Source organism: Glycine max, chromosome 9 (assembly GCF_000004515.6).
Source record: "Glycine max cultivar Williams 82 chromosome 9, Glycine_max_v4.0, whole genome shotgun sequence".
In the NCBI taxonomy this organism is placed as follows: Eukaryota; Viridiplantae; Streptophyta; class Magnoliopsida; order Fabales; family Fabaceae; genus Glycine; species Glycine max.
Window position 1 is genome coordinate 41,719,628 of NC_038245.2, and position 25,073 is coordinate 41,744,700.

General features: G+C 33.9%; 3 protein-coding genes across 5 annotated transcripts; all 3 read right to left on the minus strand.

The window, feature by feature from the left end:
* Positions 1 to 936: 936 nt before the first annotated feature.
* LOC100777366 (AMSH-like ubiquitin thioesterase 1) lies at positions 937 to 7,139 on the minus strand. 2 transcript variants are annotated; one of them, XM_006587438.3, is made up of 14 exons: positions 6,713 to 7,139; positions 5,582 to 5,646; positions 5,364 to 5,439; positions 5,100 to 5,279; positions 4,862 to 4,956; positions 3,799 to 3,904; positions 3,667 to 3,713; positions 3,059 to 3,407; positions 2,801 to 2,890; positions 2,380 to 2,442; positions 2,213 to 2,287; positions 2,025 to 2,132; positions 1,827 to 1,879; positions 937 to 1,283 (listed from the first exon to the last, which is right to left on the minus strand). In XM_006587438.3, exons 1-14 carry the CDS (start codon positions 6,836 to 6,838, stop codon positions 1,109 to 1,111), a joined length of 1,608 nt encoding a protein of 535 aa, XP_006587501.2. In that variant the 5' UTR covers positions 6,839 to 7,139; the 3' UTR covers positions 937 to 1,108. The 2 variants fall into 2 exon arrangements, with proteins under 2 accessions (XP_006587501.2, XP_003534164.1); XM_003534116.3 differs by having other exon boundaries at positions 2,025 to 2,087; positions 6,713 to 7,134.
* An 8,885-nt stretch (positions 7,140 to 16,024) lies between these two features.
* LOC100499757 (40S ribosomal protein S7) lies at positions 16,025 to 18,451 on the minus strand. 2 transcript variants are annotated; one of them, XM_003534117.5, is made up of 6 exons: positions 18,363 to 18,451; positions 17,462 to 17,544; positions 17,281 to 17,354; positions 17,073 to 17,196; positions 16,497 to 16,679; positions 16,025 to 16,325 (listed from the first exon to the last, which is right to left on the minus strand). In XM_003534117.5, exons 2-6 carry the CDS (start codon positions 17,534 to 17,536, stop codon positions 16,206 to 16,208), a joined length of 576 nt encoding a protein of 191 aa, XP_003534165.1. In that variant the 5' UTR covers positions 17,537 to 17,544; positions 18,363 to 18,451; the 3' UTR covers positions 16,025 to 16,205. The 2 variants fall into 2 exon arrangements, with proteins under 2 accessions (XP_003534165.1, XP_006587502.1); XM_006587439.4 differs by having other exon boundaries at positions 18,368 to 18,437.
* A 2,408-nt stretch (positions 18,452 to 20,859) lies between these two features.
* LOC100778425 (transcription factor MYB2) lies at positions 20,860 to 22,587 on the minus strand. The gene is made up of 3 exons (XM_003534118.5): positions 22,074 to 22,587; positions 21,822 to 21,951; positions 20,860 to 21,662 (listed from the first exon to the last, which is right to left on the minus strand). The coding sequence occupies exons 1-3, from the start codon at positions 22,234 to 22,236 to the stop codon at positions 21,023 to 21,025; spliced, it is 933 nt and encodes a 310-aa protein (XP_003534166.3). The 5' UTR covers positions 22,237 to 22,587; the 3' UTR covers positions 20,860 to 21,022.
* Positions 22,588 to 25,073: the final 2,486 nt, after the last annotated feature.

A 25,073-nucleotide genomic window follows, 5' to 3' on the forward strand; every position in this document is an offset into this window, starting at 1 on the left:
ATATATATATATATATATATATATATATATATATAATTTTATTTTTATATTAGAATTTATAAAAAAAATTACATTAATAAAATTTATTTTTTAAATATTTTAATAACATATCGAATATAATTATATTAAGATTGAGGAAGATAAGTAATTATATTTTTAATTGAATAATTATTGTCTTAAAAAATATTAAACCTAATAAAATTCATTTTTATTTATATTTTTCTGATTAATAATAATGATATAATACCTATATGAGATGTATAAATTAACCGATTTGCTGCATGAATATAATTCTCCTTGGTTTATTATTATAAAAATGAGTAATAATTCATCGATTATTTTATTTTAAAATATTAATTTGAAATTAACTAAATATCTATAATTAATTTAAGTTGTTCATCAAATATATTTCAATAATTAAAATAAAAAACTTATACCTTTTTATTAACATAATAATTTATTTATGATTTAAATATTTTTTTTCATGCTTGTAATTTAATGTTTTTTCATTTTAGTCCTTGAAAAAGGTATTTATTTTATTTTTCATTGTTAAAGAGCCTTAAATAACGTTATTTTTATTATTCAAAGTTTTTTTTATTGTTAAAAATGTTTTAGATAACACTAACAAAAAAGGAAAAAATACTAAATTATAAGGAAAGAAAAAGTGCTTAAGCCTTGATTTACTAAAATATATCCTTATCTATTAATTAAAATAAAATATTGTATTATTTTTAATTTAACTATATATTTATAAAATTAGTACTTTCAATTATTTTTATAAACTATATTTTATACTAACCAATTTTAAAAATTTAATAAAATTGAGAATAAGTAACAAACTTATTGCATACCGGTTAGATCTTCATATGTTTGATATACAGCAGTGGGTAAAACAGATTGATACTAATACAAAAGACCATGCATGCAACACAGCCGTTAAAAGTTCAAATCAGTGCAACTCAAAATAAACAGTCAACGAGCATAATTTCTTTTTTACAAACACAGCCGGGCCGTTCTTTATGGCCACGGCTGAATTAATGGTGTAAAAGTAAAACCTATATAGGAGAAAAGCTTGGTCTATGAACAATGACAGAGGGCATAACTCTTATCATCGAAGATCAATGACCTCAAATTTTAAATCTGGGTTCATGTATACATCTGTACATGTCTTGTAAATAGGACCACCATCTGGAGGCTGACTATGTGGATGAAAGCCACGTTGATCACATTGTTTAATCACAGACATTCCACCGGGGGTTGTCAACCGAAAAATGCCATGGTTTCTGTACATGCAAATTGACAAAAGTAATTACAAGGTATGCAGGTAAAATATCTCAATGACAGCTAACACATTAAACATTCAGAGTCCAAAAAATTCAAATAATTATGGAAAAATGTCTGAAATTCAATACCTTCTTAATGTGTAAATATGATAATATACCTATCTCCAGTTTTATGGGGCAAAGGGGTGGTCAATATGCTGATTTAGGAGTATGCGAAATAAGAGGTAAGTAACTGTAATGTAATTTTCACAGTAAATATTTTACTCTTTTTTTAGCATGGATTACTAAGTATTTTTTGGAACTATCATAGAATTAGAGTTCTGCTCACATTTCTACATGTGTTGTATTATTACAAAAATACCCTCGCTCCCTTTTCAAGGTTTATTACGAGTTTTGGGTTTCCTAAATTTACAGGGTCACGTTTTTCTAAAGCATACTTGGGATAATTTTTTAAATTTGATCTCACCAACTTAATTCTACTATTGAGATGTTTTCTTTGCTATCATCCATACATCAAAACACGTCTGAGATGTGTGATCTTACCTCGAACTATCTCTTGGCGCCATGACTATTGCAACAGATTCTGGCAGCATAATCTAAAGAAACAAGGATTTGCATAAGAAATGAATAAAGTATAGAGAAATGCAGGATGCGTGTGTGACAGGACAGCCCTGTCTTTGACAAAAACAATAGAAGAATGAAACATTACCAATAATAATTAATTAAAATTAATGAACCCACCTGATAGGAGTAATGGGTGTGCAGATCAATGGACGACATAAAACAAGATTGTGTAGGATGTGTCTGGCAATTCAGAATAATATATTTCAGCATTACAATAATGGAAGACTGCAGTACACAATGATAAATTTCATTCTACATTCCACTGCCTGATTAAGTTTCACCAAACACAAAGTTTGAAAACTCACATGGATCCACCCAAGGGGAAAAAGAGACCGTTTATCTTGCACTTCAAATATTTCCTCTTCATTTGTAGTCTGACACTGCTCAGGAAGAAAAATAAGAAATTTAACATTTACAGAATAAATAATAGTAATTCATATCTCCAAAAGATTTATAGTGAAAGAAATCTTACAGAATCTGATGTTGACTCCTGCTTTGGGATTATAAGGGCAGTAATATAAAATTTTCTGTTTTTCTGCAGATCATGTGTTATACAAAATTACAATCAATATCTAACAGTTGAACATAAAATATTGAAGACAAGAGAGACTAAACCATTGAAGTCCAACTAGGCAACTACACTCTGGAAAATTTTACAAGCTAGTACATATAAATATACCATGCATATGACAAGTTGATTCATGACAAATAGAAAAAGTAAAAAGAAAAATGTTGTTGTATCAGCACAAGATCATAATCATACAAAACGTAGTTAATAGTGTTTTTTAGTTAGTCAATGCACCATTCAATTTTGAGCTCCCAAAACTCTTTTGGATCTATTTTTGCTTGTAGCTTTACTTTGAGATAAAAAAAAAGAAGTGAAAAACACTTACAAGCAAACCAGCAAGGACACCGCAAGTCTCTAAATTTTTTTTTGTATTCGACTTGGCAAGCTTCATAAAACTCTCCATCAAAGCAGCTGACTGCAAATTAGAAGAGAGGATAATGTCAATGATTGATATTTTAGAAATTATAACTATATATGAAGAAACTAAATACTCAACACGAACTTAGCTGTGTATCCCCCCAGAAACATCAATCTATAATAATACAAAAAAAGAAAAAAAGATAAGAAAATGTTATTGACTCACAATGTGCAGTTGTAGAGGATCCTCGGCATGAACACTATTATCTAATGACGGAATCTCTGTCTTACACCCTGCCTCATTAACACAAGGTGACACTGCAGGGACCAAATCTTGTACTTCAGCAAGTACAGGTGGAGGAGAAGGTTGTCTGATAACTTCTATTTGAGCAGAGGTTTCTGTTGTTTCAAAAGAAATAAGAGAAGGAGGCTCCTGGTCAGGCTCAGGCTGGGGATGGGGCTGCAGCTGGCAGTCCTCACTTTGGGTTAGAATTGAAGCTAACTCTGATTTATGGTGTTCTGCAATGCTGTTATCTTTCTTTTTCAGAGATTCATCTTCCATGGACTGTTGTAGGCTGTATGTTCCAAGAGTAAGATGGACACAATTAATATAGAAATAAATAGAAAAACCAGCTAAAGATGCATCATGGACAACATTCTCTTAAAAACATTGAGCTCTAATGAGCCAATGAGTCCTTTTAAAAGAATGACTTAAAATATAGTTTCAACATTTTTAAAAAGGCTACAATTGACATACAACACTTTTTTTCTTAAAAAAAACTAGAAGGCCAAAAATAGAGAAAAGCACTGTAGAAGCTTAAAATAGACAATAACCTCGGTAATTCAACAGGGGATAGATCTATGTTGCTTGGATACTTGATCTACATCATCCACATTCAGAGAGAGAAGTCAAGAAAATCTTCAAATAAAATAGAATGGAAACATACAGATAAAAAAAAATCATACCCCTTTATCAATGATAGGTGGTCTCCAATGCCCTTTTAGCCCGTTGGGACCAAGGATAGAATGTCTTGAGAGAGTTTCCTCCTTTGGAGGTGGAAGAGTTAGAGATCTACAAAAGGTTAGAAAAAATGCAAGGGACCTCTTAGTCAAGCAATGTTTATGCCAAAAAATGCAGGACAAGTAATATGTGAAATGACTGAAAAGGCAGGCATAGACTAAAACTTTATTTCAAGTAGTGCTACTAGATCAAATACGATAAAGCAATTCTTAAAATAAATTTGCCATTGAACCTTGCTTTATCAGGTTCCTAGTTCTTGAAGATAAAAAAAAATGTGTTTCCATTACCTCTTTTTTGAACATTTCCATAATCCTTTTTTGGTTTTTTAATTTATTTACAAATGTAAAAATCTCTTTTTACTTTTAAAGTTTTTGACTGACAACTTTTTTCAAGGTTTTCCAATGAAATTCAGAAACAGGAAATGATATCCCCAGAAATCGTAGACTCCAAATACTCTGTTCTGTTTGCTACATGGATAAATTGAATTTCAACCAGCTGGTAGTATCATAGTTATCAGTATCGTACAAACCACAATACGATACTGTTCTTTATTATTGATCATGAATCCTAAGCTTCACGATACAGTTCAATTCATGAATCGGAAAATAGGCCTTTCGTTTCACGATTTGATCCCAATTCTTCTCCCAAGGCTGGTATAACCCAGGACAAGGAATTATTGTAACTGCTTAATCCTTGCTTACTTAACTAGATCAAATTTTATATTGAAAAAGCAACAGAGTAATGTAAAAGAAACAAGCAAATCTGAATTGCTCTCATAACAAAAATTCAGATAAGTAGATAGTCACATTACTGACATTGCACAAGGAAGACCATCTAGCATTTGACTTTCAAACAGAAGTTTTATCATATGATATTAGAAAGCAACCAAAAAATGAAGGATAGTTTCACGTAACTTCATTCCTGTGATAAAAGAAACTGCAATAATATATGCAATACCTATCACTATTAGGAAGTCAATTATACATGAAGTATGAGTCCAATACTTACAGTCTTCGTACATGCTCTTCCACAGGCCTGACATAAGAGAACTGTTGGCTCCTTGATCCTTGGTAAACAAACTCCCCAGCAGTAGGTCTGACTGCCTGGTCAAATATGCAATAACATATGGATGCAAAACTTCTTTTCGGGAAGAGCAAAAAAACAGAAAAGATTTAATTTTAGGGAATGATTATCGCCTATGAATGGAAACCTTTATTGTATTAAATTCGTGTGCAACAATTTTTACCTTTATTAGGCCATAACTAGCCGAAGTTAGCTTTTTCACAGGAGAAAAATCCAGTGAATTATTTGAAATAAATTTTCCCTGTCCATTTTGTTGGTATGCAAATTTGTTGTTAAGCTCATTGATCTTCTGTTGGACCACTGGTTTCAAGTTCTCCAGTTCATTCAACGAAATTAACAATTTCTACAGCAAGAAATTGAAAATCAGATTAATTCTAAGATTTTTTAAAAACAAATTTTCATTTGGAGAAGAGTGTCAAGAACTAACCTTTTTCAATGATTCTTTCTGCCTTTGTGGAGATGATCTATAGTCTCGGTGGCGTGGTATTGTCTCAGACACCAAACTAAAACAAAACAAAAGGAATGACCCCTCAATGCAGTTTAATGACTAAGTAACAAATACAATTAAGTTGAGCTGTTTTGAACCATTAAACTGAAGAGAAATATAATATGTGTCAAATAATGATATGAGCCACCTTGTGTTACCTAGAAAATCTTAAAAGCATGACATATAGGTCAATAATATTCTTCTCTGCACGAAAGATATCAGCCTGCAATGTTAAAACCAATAATTGAGGGTCACGCACAGCAACTAAACAATCAAGAACACATCATGACCACATGAACTGATGACATTTATAGATATAAATCAAAACTGAAGTAGGACCATAAATTCTGGAATAGAAAAAATATTAGCACAAGTGGCAATTAGTAAAAGCACAAAATATACAGAGAAAAAGAATAATTATTCAACGATCCTGCATAATATAAAATAATTGCAAGGAAAAGGCAAACAAAACTAGATAGTGACATTCATGTACGTCACTCTTCATATCACTAACATTATCTCGTAACTATCTCATGTTAAATTCTAAATACTATCAAAAATTGATGAACATAACCTAATATGCCTACGTAGTACGTATTTGTTCCGGACATGGCCCAAGCCTAAACAGTCCGACCTACCACGGGCCAACAATGCACCCCAGCACAATTGCCAGCAGATTACATAGCTTGGCCTAGACCACGGACATGACCAATGTCTGACCACACCCAGGCTTAACTGCTTACATGAAACTCTAACACCAGTAATCCAGTAAGGGCCTTGCATCCCATCATCACATAACTAAGTGTGATCCACTTGCCTACTGCCGATTCTAAGTATGAGCATCCTGACAGTTGACGAACATATGACACATTTTGACCCACCCAAACATGCCACCTTCAAAATGCCTATATGCACACTGAGGAACCCCTCCCCTTTCAGGTACTGAGGTACGCTTTTCTTTTTTTCACTCATTGATACCACTACTCTTCTGGTCACTTATTTTGGCATCAAATTCTCTGCACCCTCATCCAACATCAAGACCAAATCCCCGTGAACAATATTCAAATTTAAAAGTGCATTTTATGATATAAAAGTATCTCATAAAAAGCTATTCAGCAGTGCAGATTGCACTCTCTTTCTATGTATCTCTAATCCTTACATTCCACGCACAATAAAATCTATGAATTGAAGCATATTAATTTTTTCTAAAACAAAAAATTGTTAAATTGTAGCATATAGGGTTCTTCGTTCCCATGCCATTGAAAAAGCACGAAGGTGAAGAGAAGGACCTGTCGGAGGATGTTGTCAGCGATGCGGTAGTAGAATCGGAGGGAGATTCGGTTATCGACATCGACTTTCTGAGCACTGGCAGCGATGTTGATCCTGTTCCTGTCCGAAGAAGAAGAAGACCTCATCGTTTCTCGAAACGCAGCGTTTCACCGTCGTCGTCGTCGTATTCCTAGAAACGCAACAACGACGTCAACACTGCGCAAGGCGAGGGATGGCGAAGTTATCGGTGGTCGATCATGGATGTCGGCGTAGATCGAGTTGAGGGGACGAAGAAGGGTGAATGAATGCAAAGTATTTGTAATTTGTGGTTGTTGTGAGGGCAAATATGGCAACGTGGGGTTGCTTCAGGGTCTGTTTGGCTGCTCCCGCGTCGCCATATCTTTATTTTCTCTCCCTTTTTTATATTATAAATTTTCAAAATGCTGCAGTGTTGTACCTTACTACTTACTTAGACATTGGGCGAATTCTCCGTAAAATATTTTAGGCTTACGTCACTTTGCTCGTTAAGTTTCATACTTATTTTGTTTTATTACATTTAATTTTAATCCTTTACGTTGTCAAAAGTTTCTTTAATTTTCTTTTTCCGTTTTCTGTCAACCATGTTAATGCTCGTTAACTTTAAAATTTTAAAATCGTGGCGGCAAATAACCGTTACTATGTGTATTTTAATTACAAACTATTATAATAACCTTTGTTGGTGACTTTATGGCACCTTCAAATCCTCCGGTCACGAAAAACCCAAAATTGCACCACGCAACAACCATCGTTTCCTTTACTCTCCAAAAAAGTCCAAATCAACGTCCACCGTTTCCTCGCCTCTTTAAAACCATAGCAAAACAATCAACACAAATTCTGAACTACGAATCCAAATTACTTAGAAACACTCCAGAAAACAAAAACAAAATGCTACTCCTAGGTCATGCTAATTGAACTATAAATATATAATAAAATCAGTATTAGTTTTTATTATGAATATACTCTACGTCCCATAATCATATGACCAAGTTCAACTTGGCCAGTGATCATGCTAATTAAATTGAAGAGATGAAGTCCTAGGTGTATTCTTTACTAGGCACGGCTAGTTTTCTTTTATTATTTTCATGGGCAAATTTAATGTACAGGGTCCTTTTAGAAACAATTTACGGAAGATGGTCTCTTTTAAAACAAATTACAGAGGGGGTCTTTTTCTTACGTGGGTGCTGCCATTGACACTAGCGGGAAGCCTGAACCGCCAGTGACAATAGCGGGATAGGACGAGAAAAGCGTACCGCCATTTCTCCTGACGGGACATGCCTACGTGGGCAGTCCCGCCATTGGAGCTGGCGGGATAGGCATGCAAGAATGAGAATCTCTTTTGAATTTTCCATTCAATTTTTATTTTGTTTTTGTCGATTTCTCGAGAAACTAACGGAAAAGGGGCAAAACGAGAAATTTCAGCAGCGTTAAATTTCACACCATTTTGGTTGTGGCATTCTTTTTTTTTCTAACTATTTTAGTTTTTATCGAATTAAAATAAAAATGAATTAATTTGGTTTCAGTTTTAGTTAATTGTGATTTTTTTCTCGAGCGGTCTTAACTGTTTTGTAAATAAAAAGGATTGGACATTAAACTCTTGAAATAAAAATAAATCTGATTTCAGGTTTTAGTTAATCGTGAGTTATTTTTTGTGATTAAAATAAAAATGAATTTAGTTTTGGGTTTTAGTTAATTGTGATTTAATGATGGCAGATGCTGTTGCCTTACTCAAACTAGAGGAAAAGCTTCCTTCATATGCGGTTATGTTATTCAGGTATTATCATTATATTATTTTAGAATACGTAGTAGTATTATTTTTAGCAAAAATAAATTTGTATTATCTCCTATCCCGCCAGCTCCAATGGTGGGACTGCCAACGTAGGCATGTCCCGCCAGGAGGAATGGCGGTACGCTTTTCTCACTCCTGCCTGTCCCGCTGCTACGAATAGCGGCACCCCCTATCCCGCCATTGTCACTGGCGGTTCAGGCTTCCCGCCAGTGTCAATGGCGGCACCCACGTAAGAAAAAGACCCCCTCTGTAATTTGTTTTAAAAGAGACCATCTTCCGTAAATTCTTTCTAAAAGGACCCTGTACAGTAAATTTGCCTATTCTCATTTGTATTTTCCACCGCATAAAAAAAAGAAACTGAAGAGACAAAGAGATGAGATATCAGTTACAATTCTACTTGCCCTATAGACCTCATGTTCGATTGCTTGGTTGACAGGATCAATTGTCAAAGTTGTCCAATTGAATATGACACACTTCGTTGTTAGAGTTTTGTGGTCTTAGTTCATTTGTCTCACATCGCTTGATTTGTAAAAATTTGTGTCTCATTAGTATTATATATAGAGACACCTTGTAAGCTTTAAAGTGTGCCAGTAATAAAAGTTCTTTTAGTGTAGTCGTGGACGTAGGTACATACATTGTGCGCTGAACCACGTTAAAACTTTGTGTCTTCTCTCTTTTCTCCTTATTCTTTTCTCTTCTTCTTATTGCTCTATACTAACAACTGGTATCAAGAGTTTTTGGTTACTCCACGGGATTTCCTTAGTTTAGAGAAATTAGTGGGAGTCTTCTCAGTTTAGAGGAGGCAGTGGAAGCAATGGCATTAGAAGAGGGGAAGGTGAAGATCGAGAAGTTCGATTGCAAAGATTTCTGCTTTTGGAAGATGCAGATAGAGGATTATCTATATCAGAAGAAGTTGTATCAACCCTTATGAGGGGATAAGCCAGATGACATGAAGCAAGAAGAATGGAACTTGCTAGATCAACAAGCTCTTGGCGTGATCAGATTGACATTAGCCAAGAACGTTGCGTTCAACATCGTAAACGAGAAGACTACTGCAGGCTTAATGAAGGCGTTATCAGATATGTACGAGAAGCCGTCGGCAGCCAACAAAGTATATTTGATGCGTCGGTTGTTCAACCTCAAGATGGGAGAAGGTATCTCTATAACTGATCATATTAATGAATTTAATACTATTCTTGCCCAATTGGAGTCAGTGCAGATTAAATTTAAGGATAAGGTGAAGGCATTGATTCTATTGTCATCACTACCGAATAGATGGGCTGCAACTGTTACTGCAGTTAGTAGTTCTATAAGGGAGAACACAATAAAGCTTAGTAACATCCATGACTTAATCTTAAGCGAAGATGTTCACCAGAGAGATTCAGGAGAATCTTCTAGTCATGTTTCTAATTCAGCATTGAATACTGAAGACAGAGGAAGGACTACCCAGAATGGTCGAGGCAAATCAAAGTCAAGAAGGAAAGGTCAGACAAAATTTCAAAGTGACATTATTTACTGGAATTGTGACAAGAGAGGTCACTTTACCAATCAGTGCAAGGCACCAAAGAAGAACAAGACTCAAAAAAACAAGAAGCGCGATGATGATGAATCCGCAAATGCAGCAACTGATGAATTTGATGATGCATTAATTTTCAACTTGGATAGTCCTGTTGATTCATGGATTATGGACTCAGGTGCGTCGTTCCACACCACTCCCTCTAAAGATTTATTATCTAACTATATTTCTGGAAGATTTGGGAAAGTTTACCTTGCAGATGGAAAATCTCTAGACATTGTCAGAAGAGGTGATATTGACATCAAGACCTCCAGTGGATCCCTATGGACATTGCACAATGTCAGACATATTCCTGCCTTAAAGAGAAATTTAATATCTATAGGACAGTTGGATGAGGGGCTTTACACCACTTTTGGAGATGGAGATTAGAACATAACAAAAGGCAATCTCGTTGTGGCTCGTGGAAAAAAGCGAGGATCTTTTTACATGATTGCAGATGAGGAGGATATGGTAGTAGTTACTGAGGCTATCAATAATTCAACCCTGTGGCATCAAAGACTTGGACACATGAGTGAAAAAGGAATGAAGCTTATGGCGGCAAAAGGTAAGCTATCAAGCTTGAAGCATGTTGATGTTGGTGTTTGTGAACACTGTATCTTTGGAAAGCAGAAAAAGGTTAGCTTCTTAAGGGCAGGGAAGACTCCTAAAGTTGAAAAGTTAGAATTGTTGCACACAGATGTTTGGGGGTCAGCCCTAGTGAAATCTGTTGGAAATTCACACTATTATGTCACCTTTATCGACCACTCTACCAGAAAGGTATGAGTTTATTTTCTTAAAAATAAATCTGATGTGTCTTCTGTGTTTAAAAGGTGGAAAACAGAAGTTGAAAATCAGGCAGGTCTAAAGGTTAAAAGTCTGAAACCTGACAATGGAGGGGAATATGATAGTTAGGAGTTTAAAGACTTCCGTTCAGAACATGGGATCAGAATGATTAAGACAATACCAAGAACACCTAAGCAAAACGGTGTTGCAAAAAGGATGAATAGAACCTTGAACGAGAGAGCGAGGTGTATGCAGATCCAATCTGGCTTGCCTAAAGCATTCTGGGCAGAAGCAATAAACACAACAGCATATCTCATCAATAGAGGACTATCAGTTCCTTTGAATTATCAGCTGCTCGAAGAAGTATGGTCTGGAAAGGAGGTAAAACTTTCGCATTTGAGAATTTTTTGTTGTGTTTCATATATACTGACAGACTCTAATAGTAGGGATAAATTGGACCTGAAGGCGAAGAAGTGTTATTTTATTGGTTATGGATTTGACATGTATGGCTACAGGTTTTGTGATGGCCAAAACAAGAAAGTTATCAGAAGCAGAAATGTCACTTTTAATGAGAACTTATTTTATAAGGACAAATTTTCTGTAGAATCTACATGTGCAGGTAAACTGTCAGAAGTTTATGAGAAAACAACACTTGAAGAAATTTCAAAAAGTGATGTAGCCAATAGAAACCAGAGTACAGGCGTAGAGGTTGAGTCAGAACCAGAACCATCAACTCTTCCAGGAAGATCTAACAGAACTTCAGTACCACCAGATAGGTATTCCCCTTCATTGGATTATTTGTTGTTAACTGATGCTAGTGAGCAACTCAGGATTTAACAGATGTGACATGTGCTGCTACGTTAAGAAATATACTAATAGCTATGTTATCCTTGTCGTATATGTTGATGACATGTTGATTGCAGGATCTAGTATGGCAGAAATTAACAGGTTGAAGCAGCAGTTGGCAGAAAACTTTGAAATGAAGGATCTTGGTCCAACTAAACAAATCCTTAGTATGAGAATTCTTAGAAATAGATCAGAAGAAATTTTGAAGCTATCTTAGGAGAAATATATAAACAAGTTGCTTGATGTATGCTATGGTGTGTACCAAAGCTGACATAGCACATGCAGTGGAAGTTGTCAGTAGGTCCCTATCAAATCCAGCAAAGGAGCATTGTGAAGGCGTAAAGTGTTAGGGAATTCAAGGGGATTAAACACCGGATAGATTTACACCGGTGGATCACGAGCCACCACATAAGGGAACTTGACACCACACTTTAACCCAAAACCTTAAGGCTCAAGTCTATGGATCTTCTCCTCACTTATATGGTGCTCCACTTTTGTCTGATGTGGAACTTCACCTCACACTTGTAACCCAACAATCTTCCCCTCAAGTGTGAGTCTCTTCCACATGATAGCCTCCCCCTCGAGCGGAAGTCATCCACGAGTATAGCCATTAGAGCCCACATGCTCTAGCTACTTGCGGTAAAACTTTCGATACAAGGGATCTCCAAGGCTAAGATCCATCACCGCCATCTTACTAGTCTGAGTTGGTCACCAAGTCGAACCATCGGTTCTGGTACCAATTGTTGGGGAATTCGAGGGGAGTAAACACCGAATAGATTTACACCGGTGGAGCACGAGCCACCACATAAGGAAACTTGACACTACACTTTAATCCAAAACCTTAAGGCTTAGGTTTATGGGTCTTCTCCTCACTAATATGGTGCTCCACTTTTCCACTTTTGCCCAATATGGGACTTCACCTCACACTTGTAAATGGTGTGTACCAAACCTAACGTAGCACATGCAGAGGGAGTTGTCAGTAGGTTCCTATCAAATCTAGCAAAGGATCATTGGAAAGGCATAAAGTGGATACTCAGATATCTGAAGGGTACTTTAGGGATGTGTTTATGCTTCAAAAAAAACAATCTCACTTTATAGGAATTTTCAAATGCAGACTTGGGAGGAGATTTTAATACCAAGAAAAACACCACAGGCTACATTTTTACTTTGGGAGATATTGTTGTGAGTTGGAAGTCTAAACTTCAACATAGAGTTGTTCTCTCAACCACGGAAGCCGAGTACATAGCTATCTCAGAAGCAGCTAAGGAGATGATTTGGCTAAAGAATTTTCTCAATGAATTAGGGAAAGAACAAGATAATGCTTCAATGTTTAGTGACAGTCAAAGTGCTATAAGTCTGGCTAAGAATCCAGTCTTCCATTCTAGATGCAAGCATATTCAATTAAGATATCATTTTATCAGGGAGTTGATAAATGATGGAGACTTATCTTTGTTGAAGATCTTAGGATCATAAAATTCAACAGATATGTTGACTAAAGTTGTTACAACTGACAAGCTGGGGCTTTGCATTGCCTCAGTTAGCCTTCGAGGATAATTAAAGATGAAGGTGCTACACTAGGTAAAGAGTCGATGAACCCATTGCTTACAAGGAGCTGCTAGAGTTTGGAACTTAGACCTCAAGTGGGAGAATTGTTAGAGTTTTGTGGTCTTAGTTCCTTTGTCCCATATCGCTTGATTTGTAAAAACTTGTTTCTCATTAGTGTTATATATAGAGACACCTTGTAAGCTTTAAAGTGTGCAAGTAATAAAAAGTCCTCTTAGTGTAGCCGTGAACGTAGGTATATACATGTATTGAACCACATTAAAACTTTGTGTCTTCTCTCCTTTCTCCTTATTCCTTTATCTTCTTTTTATTGCTCTATACTAACATTCATTCCAAGAATTATATATATATATATATATATATATATATATATATATATATATATATATATTAATCAACATCTTAATTGACCTCAAAATCATTCAAGATAAGATATATGTAATTTGATCCCTCTTTCTCTCTTAACTATGCTACTAATGACACATATTAAAATGATATAATGTTATAATTATGATATTTATGATCTTCATTCAATCATTCGATCAACTTTATAACTCCAACATGTATATACACCCATAATCTTCTTAAGATACATTTTGTCCCAAGACACGTCTTTATTGGTTTACTGACTTGGACGTTAAAGATTTTATAGGAGTACACAACCCTCCAATAAGTAACAGCCTCAACGAAACAATTGAAAACATCCACATCTCCTTCTGAACCTAGGTTAATACTCAATATCATGCAACAAGAGTATAGATAGTTTTTTCAGATATCATTAATTCTATACTAATGCAAAGATCTACCCAATATTAGCTATATAATGATGTTTTCTCTCATTCTTTCTCAAATTTGTTCTCACTCATCTCCAAAAACATATACACCAAGGATCATGAATACAAGTTTTATAGATTATTTTCATAAAGACAAATGGCAATGTTAGTTTCTCTAGGATTTTTATATTATTAATAGATAAAAGAGACTAAATTACATTAATATCATTTTTGGGTCATCATGGCATATATTATTGTGAAGTATATATCTTCCCTAATGACTATTTTTCATCAATCAACCTAGTTGATTATCTTTAGTAAGATTTTTTCTCTTAATCATGTCTTTCATCACAAAAATATGATTATGAAATGATTAAAATCTTGTTATAAAATTAGAATTTAGGTAGAATGTACTGAATAAATTATGTTATCAACTAATTATCACTCTATGTATAACTTTTAAAATAATTATTAAAGGTCAACAATTTTATGATAAGAATTTATGAATATAAAATTCTTTACAATTCCATGCATTCTAGTTAATTTCTTAAAAATTATAAAAGTGTCATTTTAGTCATGAGATTACCAAAGATCAGTAATTAGTCCTTATTGTTAAAATTTCAGAACTAAATGTTTATGTAATTAATTAAATTATGCATGCATTGTGCAGGGATTGATGCTAAATGGTCAAGAAGTGGCGGTTAAGAAGCTGTCATTGGAATCTAGGCAAGGAGTTAGAGAATTCACCAATGAAGTCAGACTATTACTAAGAATTCAGCACAAGAACTTGGTTACATTACTGGGTTGTTGTGCAGAAGGGCCTGAAAAGATGCTTGTATGAGTATCTTCCTAATTAAAGCCTTGATTGCTTTCTGTTTGGTATTGGGAAAAGATGTTTATTCACCTTTGTTCTGTGGTTGTTTGTGGGCAGTGATTGATTGACAACAGTTATAACATAACAAATTTCAGATAAGAGGAGGTCTTCATCTTTGAGCTGGGCAACGCGATTTAGAATAGTTGCAGGTGTGGCAAGAAGACTTCTCTACCTGCAGGAAGAGGCCTCGGAAAGAATTATTCATAGGGACATTAAAGCTAGTAACATATTGCTGAATGAGAAATTAAATCCTAAGATTATTTCCTTCTTGTTGTTGGTTATTAAGGTGTAGGTATCCATATGCTTTTATATATTTGATGAATGCAGTGGTTACATGGGCCCTGAATATGCATTGCATGGATATCTGTCTGTGAAGACGGATGTTTTCAGTTATGGAGTCTTGCTGTTGGAAATAGTCAGTGGGAGAAAAAAACCATGATGTGCAGCTTGGTTCAGAAAAGGCAGTTCAATATATCATTAGAGTGGGGACTAAGCTCCAAGGGGTCTCCCATTAGGGGAATGCTTAAGCCTTAATGTTAAAAAAACAGTTGCAAGAAAATGTTCCTTATCTTCAAGGGACAATCGAAGTATGCTTTTATTAAATAGGTTTGGTTGGATTATTTTTATTATTAAAAGTTTAAGTGAGTTAAATTCTAATAAGATTCTCACAATAAGATCCTTATGTCAACAGCAAAAGTGAACTCACATCCTTGTAAAATTGTTAGATGAATCAATAGTAATTTTAATCTGTCAAATTTAGAAAAAAACTATTTATATCAGGATCTTAACATGATTATTTATTTAAATATTCCCATTAGTAGTGAAATGGATTGAAATAGTTTGCTTCTTATATCAATTAGATCCATCTTAAACTATTTTCTTACCCGCCCAATAACCTTCAAATGTGGGTCGGGTCTCGGGCCTTGGCTCAGCCATAAATGCATTGTACTATTCTATTTCAATCCATTTTACACGATTTTACTTCCCTTCCACCAATCTATACATAGCCTTAGGCATTTAGGCATTAGGTGATGGAGATGAATAAAAATCTTACTACGGCAACCTACAAGCAAACAGATTCGCTTCCATTCCAAAACAAAACACTGACATAAATAGTAGAAATACGGGCATCATTTGTTATAAGAAAATATATCAAATTCTACATTGATAAACCAGGAGACAGTATTTTCTATAAGTACCACCCCTAAAGAAAATCCAGAATTAAAGCCAACTTAACAAAACCAGCATCCACCATATATAATTCAGAAACAAATGCAAAGCTAACAAATAGAACCTAAGCCTCGGTGGTAGGATACTCAAACACAATATCTTTGCCCGAAAGTTTCCTGTATACTGCAGCAAAAGTCTCCAATTTGTACTCGGTGTTGTTTCGCTCCTTGGGGTCCAAAAAGACCTATCCAGACAAGGACAACAATTTAAGAACGAGTATTCATTTTCTGATATTACATGCATATGCTCACATCAGCTTGGTTAACTAGAGATGTTTTATTTGAATCTCAGTGGCTGATTGAACAAAATAATACTATAAGAATAACTTCTAAAGTTTTTTGGCTAGAATCTTTACCTTCATAATCTTGGAACCATCAATTTTATACCTAACACGCTTTCCAACAATCTCAGCAGGCAATACAATATCTTCCAGCATTGCCTCGTGTACAGCAGTGAGTGTTCGGGTGCGGGGACGCTGAACAGCAGAACCTTTCTTTGGTGGCCTCAATATCCTCCGGGTGGCAATCAGGATTACATCCTACACGTTTAAGGCTCCTTAATATAACAAAATGAATCATCACGCATTAAAAAAAATACATGAATACTGGAAAAGGGAGACTATTTTCCCAAGGCTAATGTTATTTATGTCATTACTGCAACTGCACAACAACTAGCTGAATTTCAACTTTGAAGATGACTAAAACACTTCCATGAAAAAATAAAAGCAACTAAAGACACCATGGAGATTAAAAGAGAATGAAAAGAATAGTTCAACAAGCATCCAAAACAAGGAGTAAAATAGTGAAGTAGCTGACATAGGAATGCAGAGAAACAGTCAGGCAAAAGAATATTGGAAAAAATGATAAAGACAGCAAGAATAATTTCCAATCTAATGAATCCATATATAACTAAGGAACAAGGCTCTTCCTACCTTTCCACTAAACTTTTTCTCAAGTTCTCTCACAAGCCTGACATGAATCTTCCGGAATCCTTTCCTTAATCTGTAGGGGACATGGATAACCACAGCCTTGCGGTTCCCAGAAACATCAATTTGGCTGTAGATCATGAAAACTGATAGTCAAGAGACAAGCAAAAATCTCATTATCTTCACACAAACAACCATTAAGGCACGTTCTTACACAGCTGAGTTTATGTATAAATCTTTCAGATCACTTTTCAGCTCATTGTTGGTATTTTCCAGATCAAACAATGCCTGCAACAAATTTTTAACAAATTAATTGGTCATTGCACTTGAAAGTTGAAACTGATTAGCAGCTCCAAACCACATCAACAACAATAGTATAAAGAACCAAAATAAACCTGTCCGACTGATTCCTCAAATTCAGTTGGCTCAGCATCCTTATCCTTGTGGATTTTCTTCCTTGATGTGTACATCTTGACAACTGTAAACAAAGAACGGAATTAGGTGAATGCTGTTTTCAAAGTTGCATAAAATGAAAGTTCAATATGTAAACAGACAACAAGCACCAGCCCATCATGAAGTTTATATAGATTAATTGAAACTATATCAGATACCACACCGATACTAAAATAATGAAGAAACAAGTTGATCACGTTGTCAAATTCCTAGTTACATCTCCCATCATTTTCATCAACAAACTGCCGAGATTACAGGACATATCCAGTATGAATAAACAAAATATTTTCAGCATTGTCAAGATAACAACAGCCCTGGTGACAACAACTTATACTTCTTCTTATCAGTGTCATTTACTGATTTTAAAATTCAAACACTAGTTTGAAAGTACAATTATATGCTTATCCCATTTGATCAATACATAATGAGAGAAAGATGAACACCCATTTATGAATAAAACAATGCCAAAAACATAGTTACAACACCCAATAGTTACATTAAGCGTGACATAACAATTAAGCCTAACAATTAACCCAATAGTTAACGAGCACACATAAATAGAGTATTGTTATCACTGCCAGATAATGCTAAAGGTGCTACCTTGTCTCTGAATCTCATTCAAGGAAATACAAATAAATAAGAAAACCCTTTTTTCTAGAGCAAATTCCCTATAACCCCAACAAAACAAAGCACGATCATCAATCGAATTTTCATGGCAGACATTGCGCAAATGAACAAATTTTGCAGAGAACCCAAAAATCAGAACTTTTGTTCCGTTTTCCTTTGATTTTGGTTAAGAAGTTGCAGAGTGACTCAAATCTTAAAAGGGTGTCAGAATCTTACCTCACCACAGAAAGATTATAGCCACCGAGAGTGCCGCTGCCAGAGTGAGTCCCTGTTCTGTTTTCGCGGCAGTGAAACCCTAATGTGGGGATTAAATTGGGTTATAAAGATTAAATGAACGGCTAAGATTCGTTTGTTAAGTACACATGGACGGTTACGATTGCGTAACAGAGACTATGTATCCTGGCCGTTCGATTAACCAGTTTTTTAATATGTTTGATTAAGTTTATCTTTCTAACTTTTCTCCTCTTTAGACAAAACATTTAGAAGAAAATTCTTAATTTTTTTTTTTTGAAAATGTAGTTTTTAAAAATAAGCCTCGCATATTAGGGTGTATTTAATTATATTTTTAAAAATCTATTTTTAGTTTTTAAAATATTAAATAAGGTTTGAGAGATAATTTTATATTCAGATATCTAGATAAAAAAAACAAGAAGGACGGTGGTACCGGATACAGTAAAATGTGGAATTAAGAAAGGTTGAATAAGAGGAAATAGAAGAAAAATATGAAAAAAATATATCTCCTGATTCTGTTTTTTTTTTTTTACACTTATTTTGGAAACAATTTTTTAAAACTTAATAGATTTTAAATAAGAAATTGATTGTTGTGTAGTACAAAATTGTTTTAGAAAATAATTTTCAAAATCCAAAAGTGACAGAGAATTAGTGCGTGTTTGGATACAATAAAAAAAATCAACGTTTCCAAAATTATGGTATCATATGAAATTTGTGAAGCAACAATTTGTTGTTGTGACTCTATTATGGGGTGGGGCATGATTTTTTTATCATGTTGTCACTCCAAACATGTACTTAAACGATTTTTTAAGTGGGTGCTTAGATACAAGTCCTGCAACAAAGACGTGCATAAAGGATGTGAAAATGTGAAGCATTTTTTCAAGCTTCTGAGCATATTCCATGCTTGACGTGGAAAGAGAAAATACTAATCAGCATTTTAAAAAAAAAAAATTCAAACACATTTTAGTCTCCTTGTCGCTAATCCTAAACTAATTGACCCGAGAAAAAGAAATTAATCTTTTAATTTTAAAGGATTTAAGCTAAAATTGACAAACAACTCTTATTTTAAACTTTGAAATAATTTTCAAATTTTATGTTATGAGCTTGTAAATAGTATCTCCTCTCAACTATACAACTCATCATGTAAATACACTCATGACTCTCCACGTAAGAGAAAGACGACGTACTCAATCTTTACATTTATATGCTTATAAAGTAAGTAAAGTAATCACAAATGTTGATGAGAAAATTAGTGTTGATAATATGTACACAACATGATAAATTATAAATATTTTGGTATATGATAAATGTTATGCGTATGTTGTATATTGAAATTACATAGTAATTATTTTATTTTTTTATTTTTATTGTTTATTTTTATGTTAAAATAATAGGACTTAACTTTTTCTGAGGTTTCATTCCGAAGATGTTAAAGTTAATGATTTTAGAGTAATTTTTATTGTATTTTGTGTAGAGTTGTAGGAGAGATATGAAAGGAGGGGATTAATGAACAGAAGTATCGTGCTCAGCGAGTCAGAACCGCTCCGTCCAAACAAGTTGTTAGTACAAGAAGCCACATTAGAAGATGGCTGTCAAGAGCAAGCGTGCTAGGCTCGCATCCTGCGCTTAACACGTGACTACTTGACCCAGCTGAACATGAAGGCTCAGCTCGAGTGTCGCGTTAAGCGCACAAGAGAGTTTTGATTGCCCAATTAACAGGTGAAGCATATAAAAAGGTAATGAAACATTTTGTTTCCTTAAGCCCGAAAGAAACCAAGGAGCAGAGGAAAGCAAGCAGCCAGTGCAAGGAAAATCCATTTTCGGAGCTCTGGTTGATCCATTTCAATTTGTTTCTCTTCCATTTTCTTCCTTTTTATCCCACTTTTATATTTGTAAGTCTCTCATGACAATGAGAGGCTAAAAACCATCCGTTGTTGAGAACTCTACAAATCAAACTCTCTTTGATGTAATGATTCTAAACTTTGTTTTCGAAGTTCTGACCAATCCGTTTCAATCTATTTCTCTTCCATTTTCTCCCTTTTTATCCCACCTTTATATTTGTAAGTCTCTCATAATAATAAGAGACTAAAAACCACCCGTTGTTGGGAACTCTACAAACCAAACTCTTTTTAATGTAATGATTCTAAACTATCTTTTAATATAATGTTGTTATTATTGTTTATCCTTGTGTTTATTCGCATATTTATGGTTTTCTCAACCTTTGTGTTTCTTGCTTTGTAGTTAATTCGTCTAGTTAATCAATGAACAAGATTTGATTTGAGTCACTAATTGCTTAATCGTTAGATATACAAGCATAGTATCTGTGAAATTCGATACTCGATCCTACCATCTTATATTACTTGTGCAACTTGATAAGCTTGTCAAGGAGTCAACAGTATATCAGTTGAAATTATTTATTTTATCTTTTTAATGCTTAAAAGAAGTTCCCGTAAAAAAAATACTTAAGAAGTAAAGTCCGAGAAAGAAACATGTCCAAATGTATTATAAATTATAAAACAACTCTTCAATCTTTACATTTATATTGATAGCTAAGCTATTGAATGATCGATTATCTAATAAGAAGCACTGCATATCATAAAAGAGATTGTGAGTGGTTCTAAAAAGATACTCTAAAATCTATATCATCATCTTTGTATGTTCCTAAATTGCCACAATTCATCCATGTTCATAAAATAGGGTTCTGATATTTGGACATCAAACACTGGCAGTTCCAGATTCTCAGCAACCATTGTGGTTGTCAAGTTCAAGGCATCCATGTCATAGGAATTGTTATCTATGCTATAGCCATCATATGAACAGATGCCAAAGTCACAGTTATCTAAGGCCTGAAATTGACTAGTAGTGTGTCCCAAAGGCTGACTCATATATGGGATATTTGCTGATTCTGAAGAGGAAATGCATGAACCATTGTTGTGTTCAGATTCTGAGTTTTGGTCTTGCTGATTCAAATGATTGAGACCTCCCTGGCAAGTGATTTGTGTTGTTGGTGTTGTCCCAATCCCAAATGATGAATAATGAGGAATAGTAACACCATCAAAAGGTAAAGGAATTGCTTGGTCTTGGATTGACATGGCTGAAGGAGATGATTCTTGTGCTTTATGAAGATATCTTGTCATCTGTAGACCCTTGACAAATTCTACAAATCTTGATTTTCTGTGTGCCTCAAATTTCAGATATTTTGCTCGTTTCTGAATCCTTGTTCTCCAATAGTTCTTTATTTCATTGTCTGTTCTGCCCGGCAGCTGATGCGCAATTTTTGACCACCTACAACAATCACAAAAGAGGAAATAAGAATCCAAAGAAAGGATATTATGCTAGAAATGACTAGCATATTGACAGTGGTCGGTTTTGCTTCTTTCTCAAGAATCAAAAGCTGTTGAATAAGCATAGTTTCACAAAGACAAGTAATTATGAGATATGCACCTGTTGCCCCACTTTGAGTGGAGTTCAAAAATCAAAAGCTGCTCTTCCGAGGTTAAATTTCCTCTCTTAACATTTGGCTTTAGATAATTTAGCCATCTCAATCTACAACTCTTACCTGTTCTCCTTAATCCTTGAGATAATTTATCCATCAGAAAATAAAACGCAAATAATAAGAATTAGCATAAAAAATGCCAAATATTGTATCAGCAACAAGAAAATTTTCATTTTCTTTTTTAGTTTTTCTTGGATTACCTGAACGTATAGCAAGCAAATTCCATCTCCCTTCCCCATTATTGGCAATGTAACTGATGAGAAGATCATCCTCTTCAACACTCCATGGCCCTCTTCTAAGTTCATAATCATCTTCCCTTGAACAGATTATGCTCTTTGAAGGAGTAGACATGGCTAGTCTCATTGATCAAAACTCAAAACACCATGCATATATATGCAGAAGGGACTTGTAATGAGTATGCAAATTAGCCTACACAAGATATATAAGTACATATGATTTGAATCTCATATACAGTGCAACATATTTTTGGGGGGATTTTGTCAACGTGAACAATATGAACTTTGTTGCTTTTTTTCTAAAGACAGAAAAGGCCTATTACTGCTGTTATAAATTCCATTTTATGGCTTCCCTTTACTTTTCATGGTCTCTGCCTCATGAAACATTAAAAGGTGGATAGGTTCATTGCTCAGAATCTTACCTCGTTTCTAGAAGAATAACAAAAATACAGTTTATTAGTATATATTCATTAGTTACATTTTTCGATAACAGGAGACAAGGGTTATATAAGTTGAGAGCTGGAACTTCATTGTTATTTATTTCAAAGAACAAATTCACATGAATTGTAATCCATATTGGTTTCCCAATATTTTATTCAGTCAATATCTCAGTCTTGCGAATAAAAACAATAGGTGTTAAAAGAGAATTGTGTCTTTGTAGACAAGTCTGCACTCTGCAGTTCAAAGTGACTTCCAAATACGGATGCTGAAGGGATCTTAGACCAAAAAAATAATATTTTATACTAGCATCAAGAAAGATCTCCCTTTTTCTCTTTAAGGGTAGAAAATGAAAGAGTTATATTATCTCCTTTTAGTTATTTGAATAACAGTGTTCAGTTCTTTTCCCATGTACATGGTTCTGTTGCTACTTGCTGCAATGGTTTTATGCATTTGTAAGCATCAAGACCAGTAGTTAATCCTTAAGAATTCCTTTTAAGTGATTTTATGCTTTTGTAAGGATCGAGTGTGTGTTTGTTTGTTTGTTTTAAGGGTTGAGCATCAAGATAACAGAGGTGTGAAAGCAAATAAACTAGGGTATTAGTATTACTGACTACAATAATATGATTATGACCATTATAACGAAAGGTTTGCATCATAAAATTCAACAGTTATTGGATATGGGTGTAAAATATTTGAATTATACTCTTTGGCAGTATTCTAATTTATTTATTTTTTGTTTTACAGAGGCAGTTTTTTTTTTTTTAAAAAAAAAAAGCAGTTTTACAGGGGCTGTAACGAAGTTAGAATATGGTACATCAGAGGAACTATTCCAACCTTCAATGCTAAACCGATCTCAGTAGGTCTCTCTTTGAGAGTATTGTAATTAAGTTCTTCTTTAAAACTTAAAAGATTTATGGAGGAGAGTAAGATCAAGTCTTGCATATGACTAGTCACAAGTTTATATCTTTGAGACAACATAAATATAAGTTCCTCAATAAATATTCTTTAAATTTGGAATTTTTTGCTGCCTTAGGTCAATGTGTCATCCCCTCCCTTAATTTTTAGGAAGCTGAGTTCATGGTTAAATTCATGGTTAATCCTTCTTTATAATAAGAATTTCTTTCAATCTACTAATAACTCTTTTAATGTTCCATGTGTTAAATATATATTTTTTTAATTTTATTAATTAAATATAATCAATCTCAAATTATCCCAATATTAAAAATTTCTATATCTATAAATTTAAAATTCATAAATTTAAATTTTAACACGCCATGATAAGTTAATAATTGATTTAAATAATATATTTCTATAATTTTCTTATCAGTTTTTAAAATCTCAACTTTTAATTTATACCTGTATAATAAAATAAAATCTCCTATATTGATAATGAAGACATCCACTAATATACTTTATGTTTTTAAGATACGTAGTTTCTTCTTCTTTTTAGATAATAGATACGTAGTTTCTTTTTACCGTTGTTTTATAATAATATTTCCTCCTCTAAAAAAAGAATAGTATATCCTTTTCTGTAAACTTATACTTATAAATTTTACTTAAATTTAAAATATCTGTATATAACGGAAGAAAAACTTACTAGATGCAAAGCATGCATTTAAAGAATATTTAGGAAATAATGGCTGACTTTTCGGAGAATGATAGTTTAACGTTAAAAGTGGGTATACAAATCAGCTTTAAACCCACAGCTAAACACAACAATTTGTATAATTCTGTATTTAAATTATGAGTACGATTTTTATTATCTTTTACAAGGACAGTGCTTCAATTTTTAAATCTTCAAAATCTATTTCCTGAAATTAGTTTTCTTTAATATAGATATTTTACTAATTTATCAACGATATGCATTAAATCAATGAATTCTGGTCATATTCTTTCGACGGCTGCCCCGTGCCTTGGATAGAAACATAACATAGCATAAATACTCCCAAATGGAAACGTGCTGTTATTGTTGTTGCTGCTGTATTGTGGGCATTGAAACACTGCTACGAATCTTACAAGTTACAACTCAGCCACATTTTTTTCCTTGGTTGTCAATTGTCCCATGATGTCTGCTTTGGTATAAGAATAGATTCAATGTGGTTCTCGTTTGTCGTCTAAATTAAAAAATTTCCATTGGGTTCTGGATGAAAACTCAGTAACAAGAATAAACACTATAATAATGATCTTTAATTTTCTTCCATATCTAGGGATGATATTATTAAACTTGAACAACCTAGAAGGTGAAATAAATGGTGGCTGCTTGATCTATTTTTCTCAATCAACTTGGTTGAAGAATTCAATAGAAGAAAATGTGAAATAACTTAATATTAAATTAGATTTTGTTGTGGAGTAGTTCAAATGTGGTAGGTGATGTCCTTTAATTTGTCAATAATTAAAAATGAAAATTTCTTATGTATGTCTGGTAAAAAAAAGAAAAAAAAAACAATTCTTCTCTATAAATAATTGAGTGCTGACTGCTGAGTCTTCTATAAAACTTGATTCCATTGTAATCAAAATTAAAAA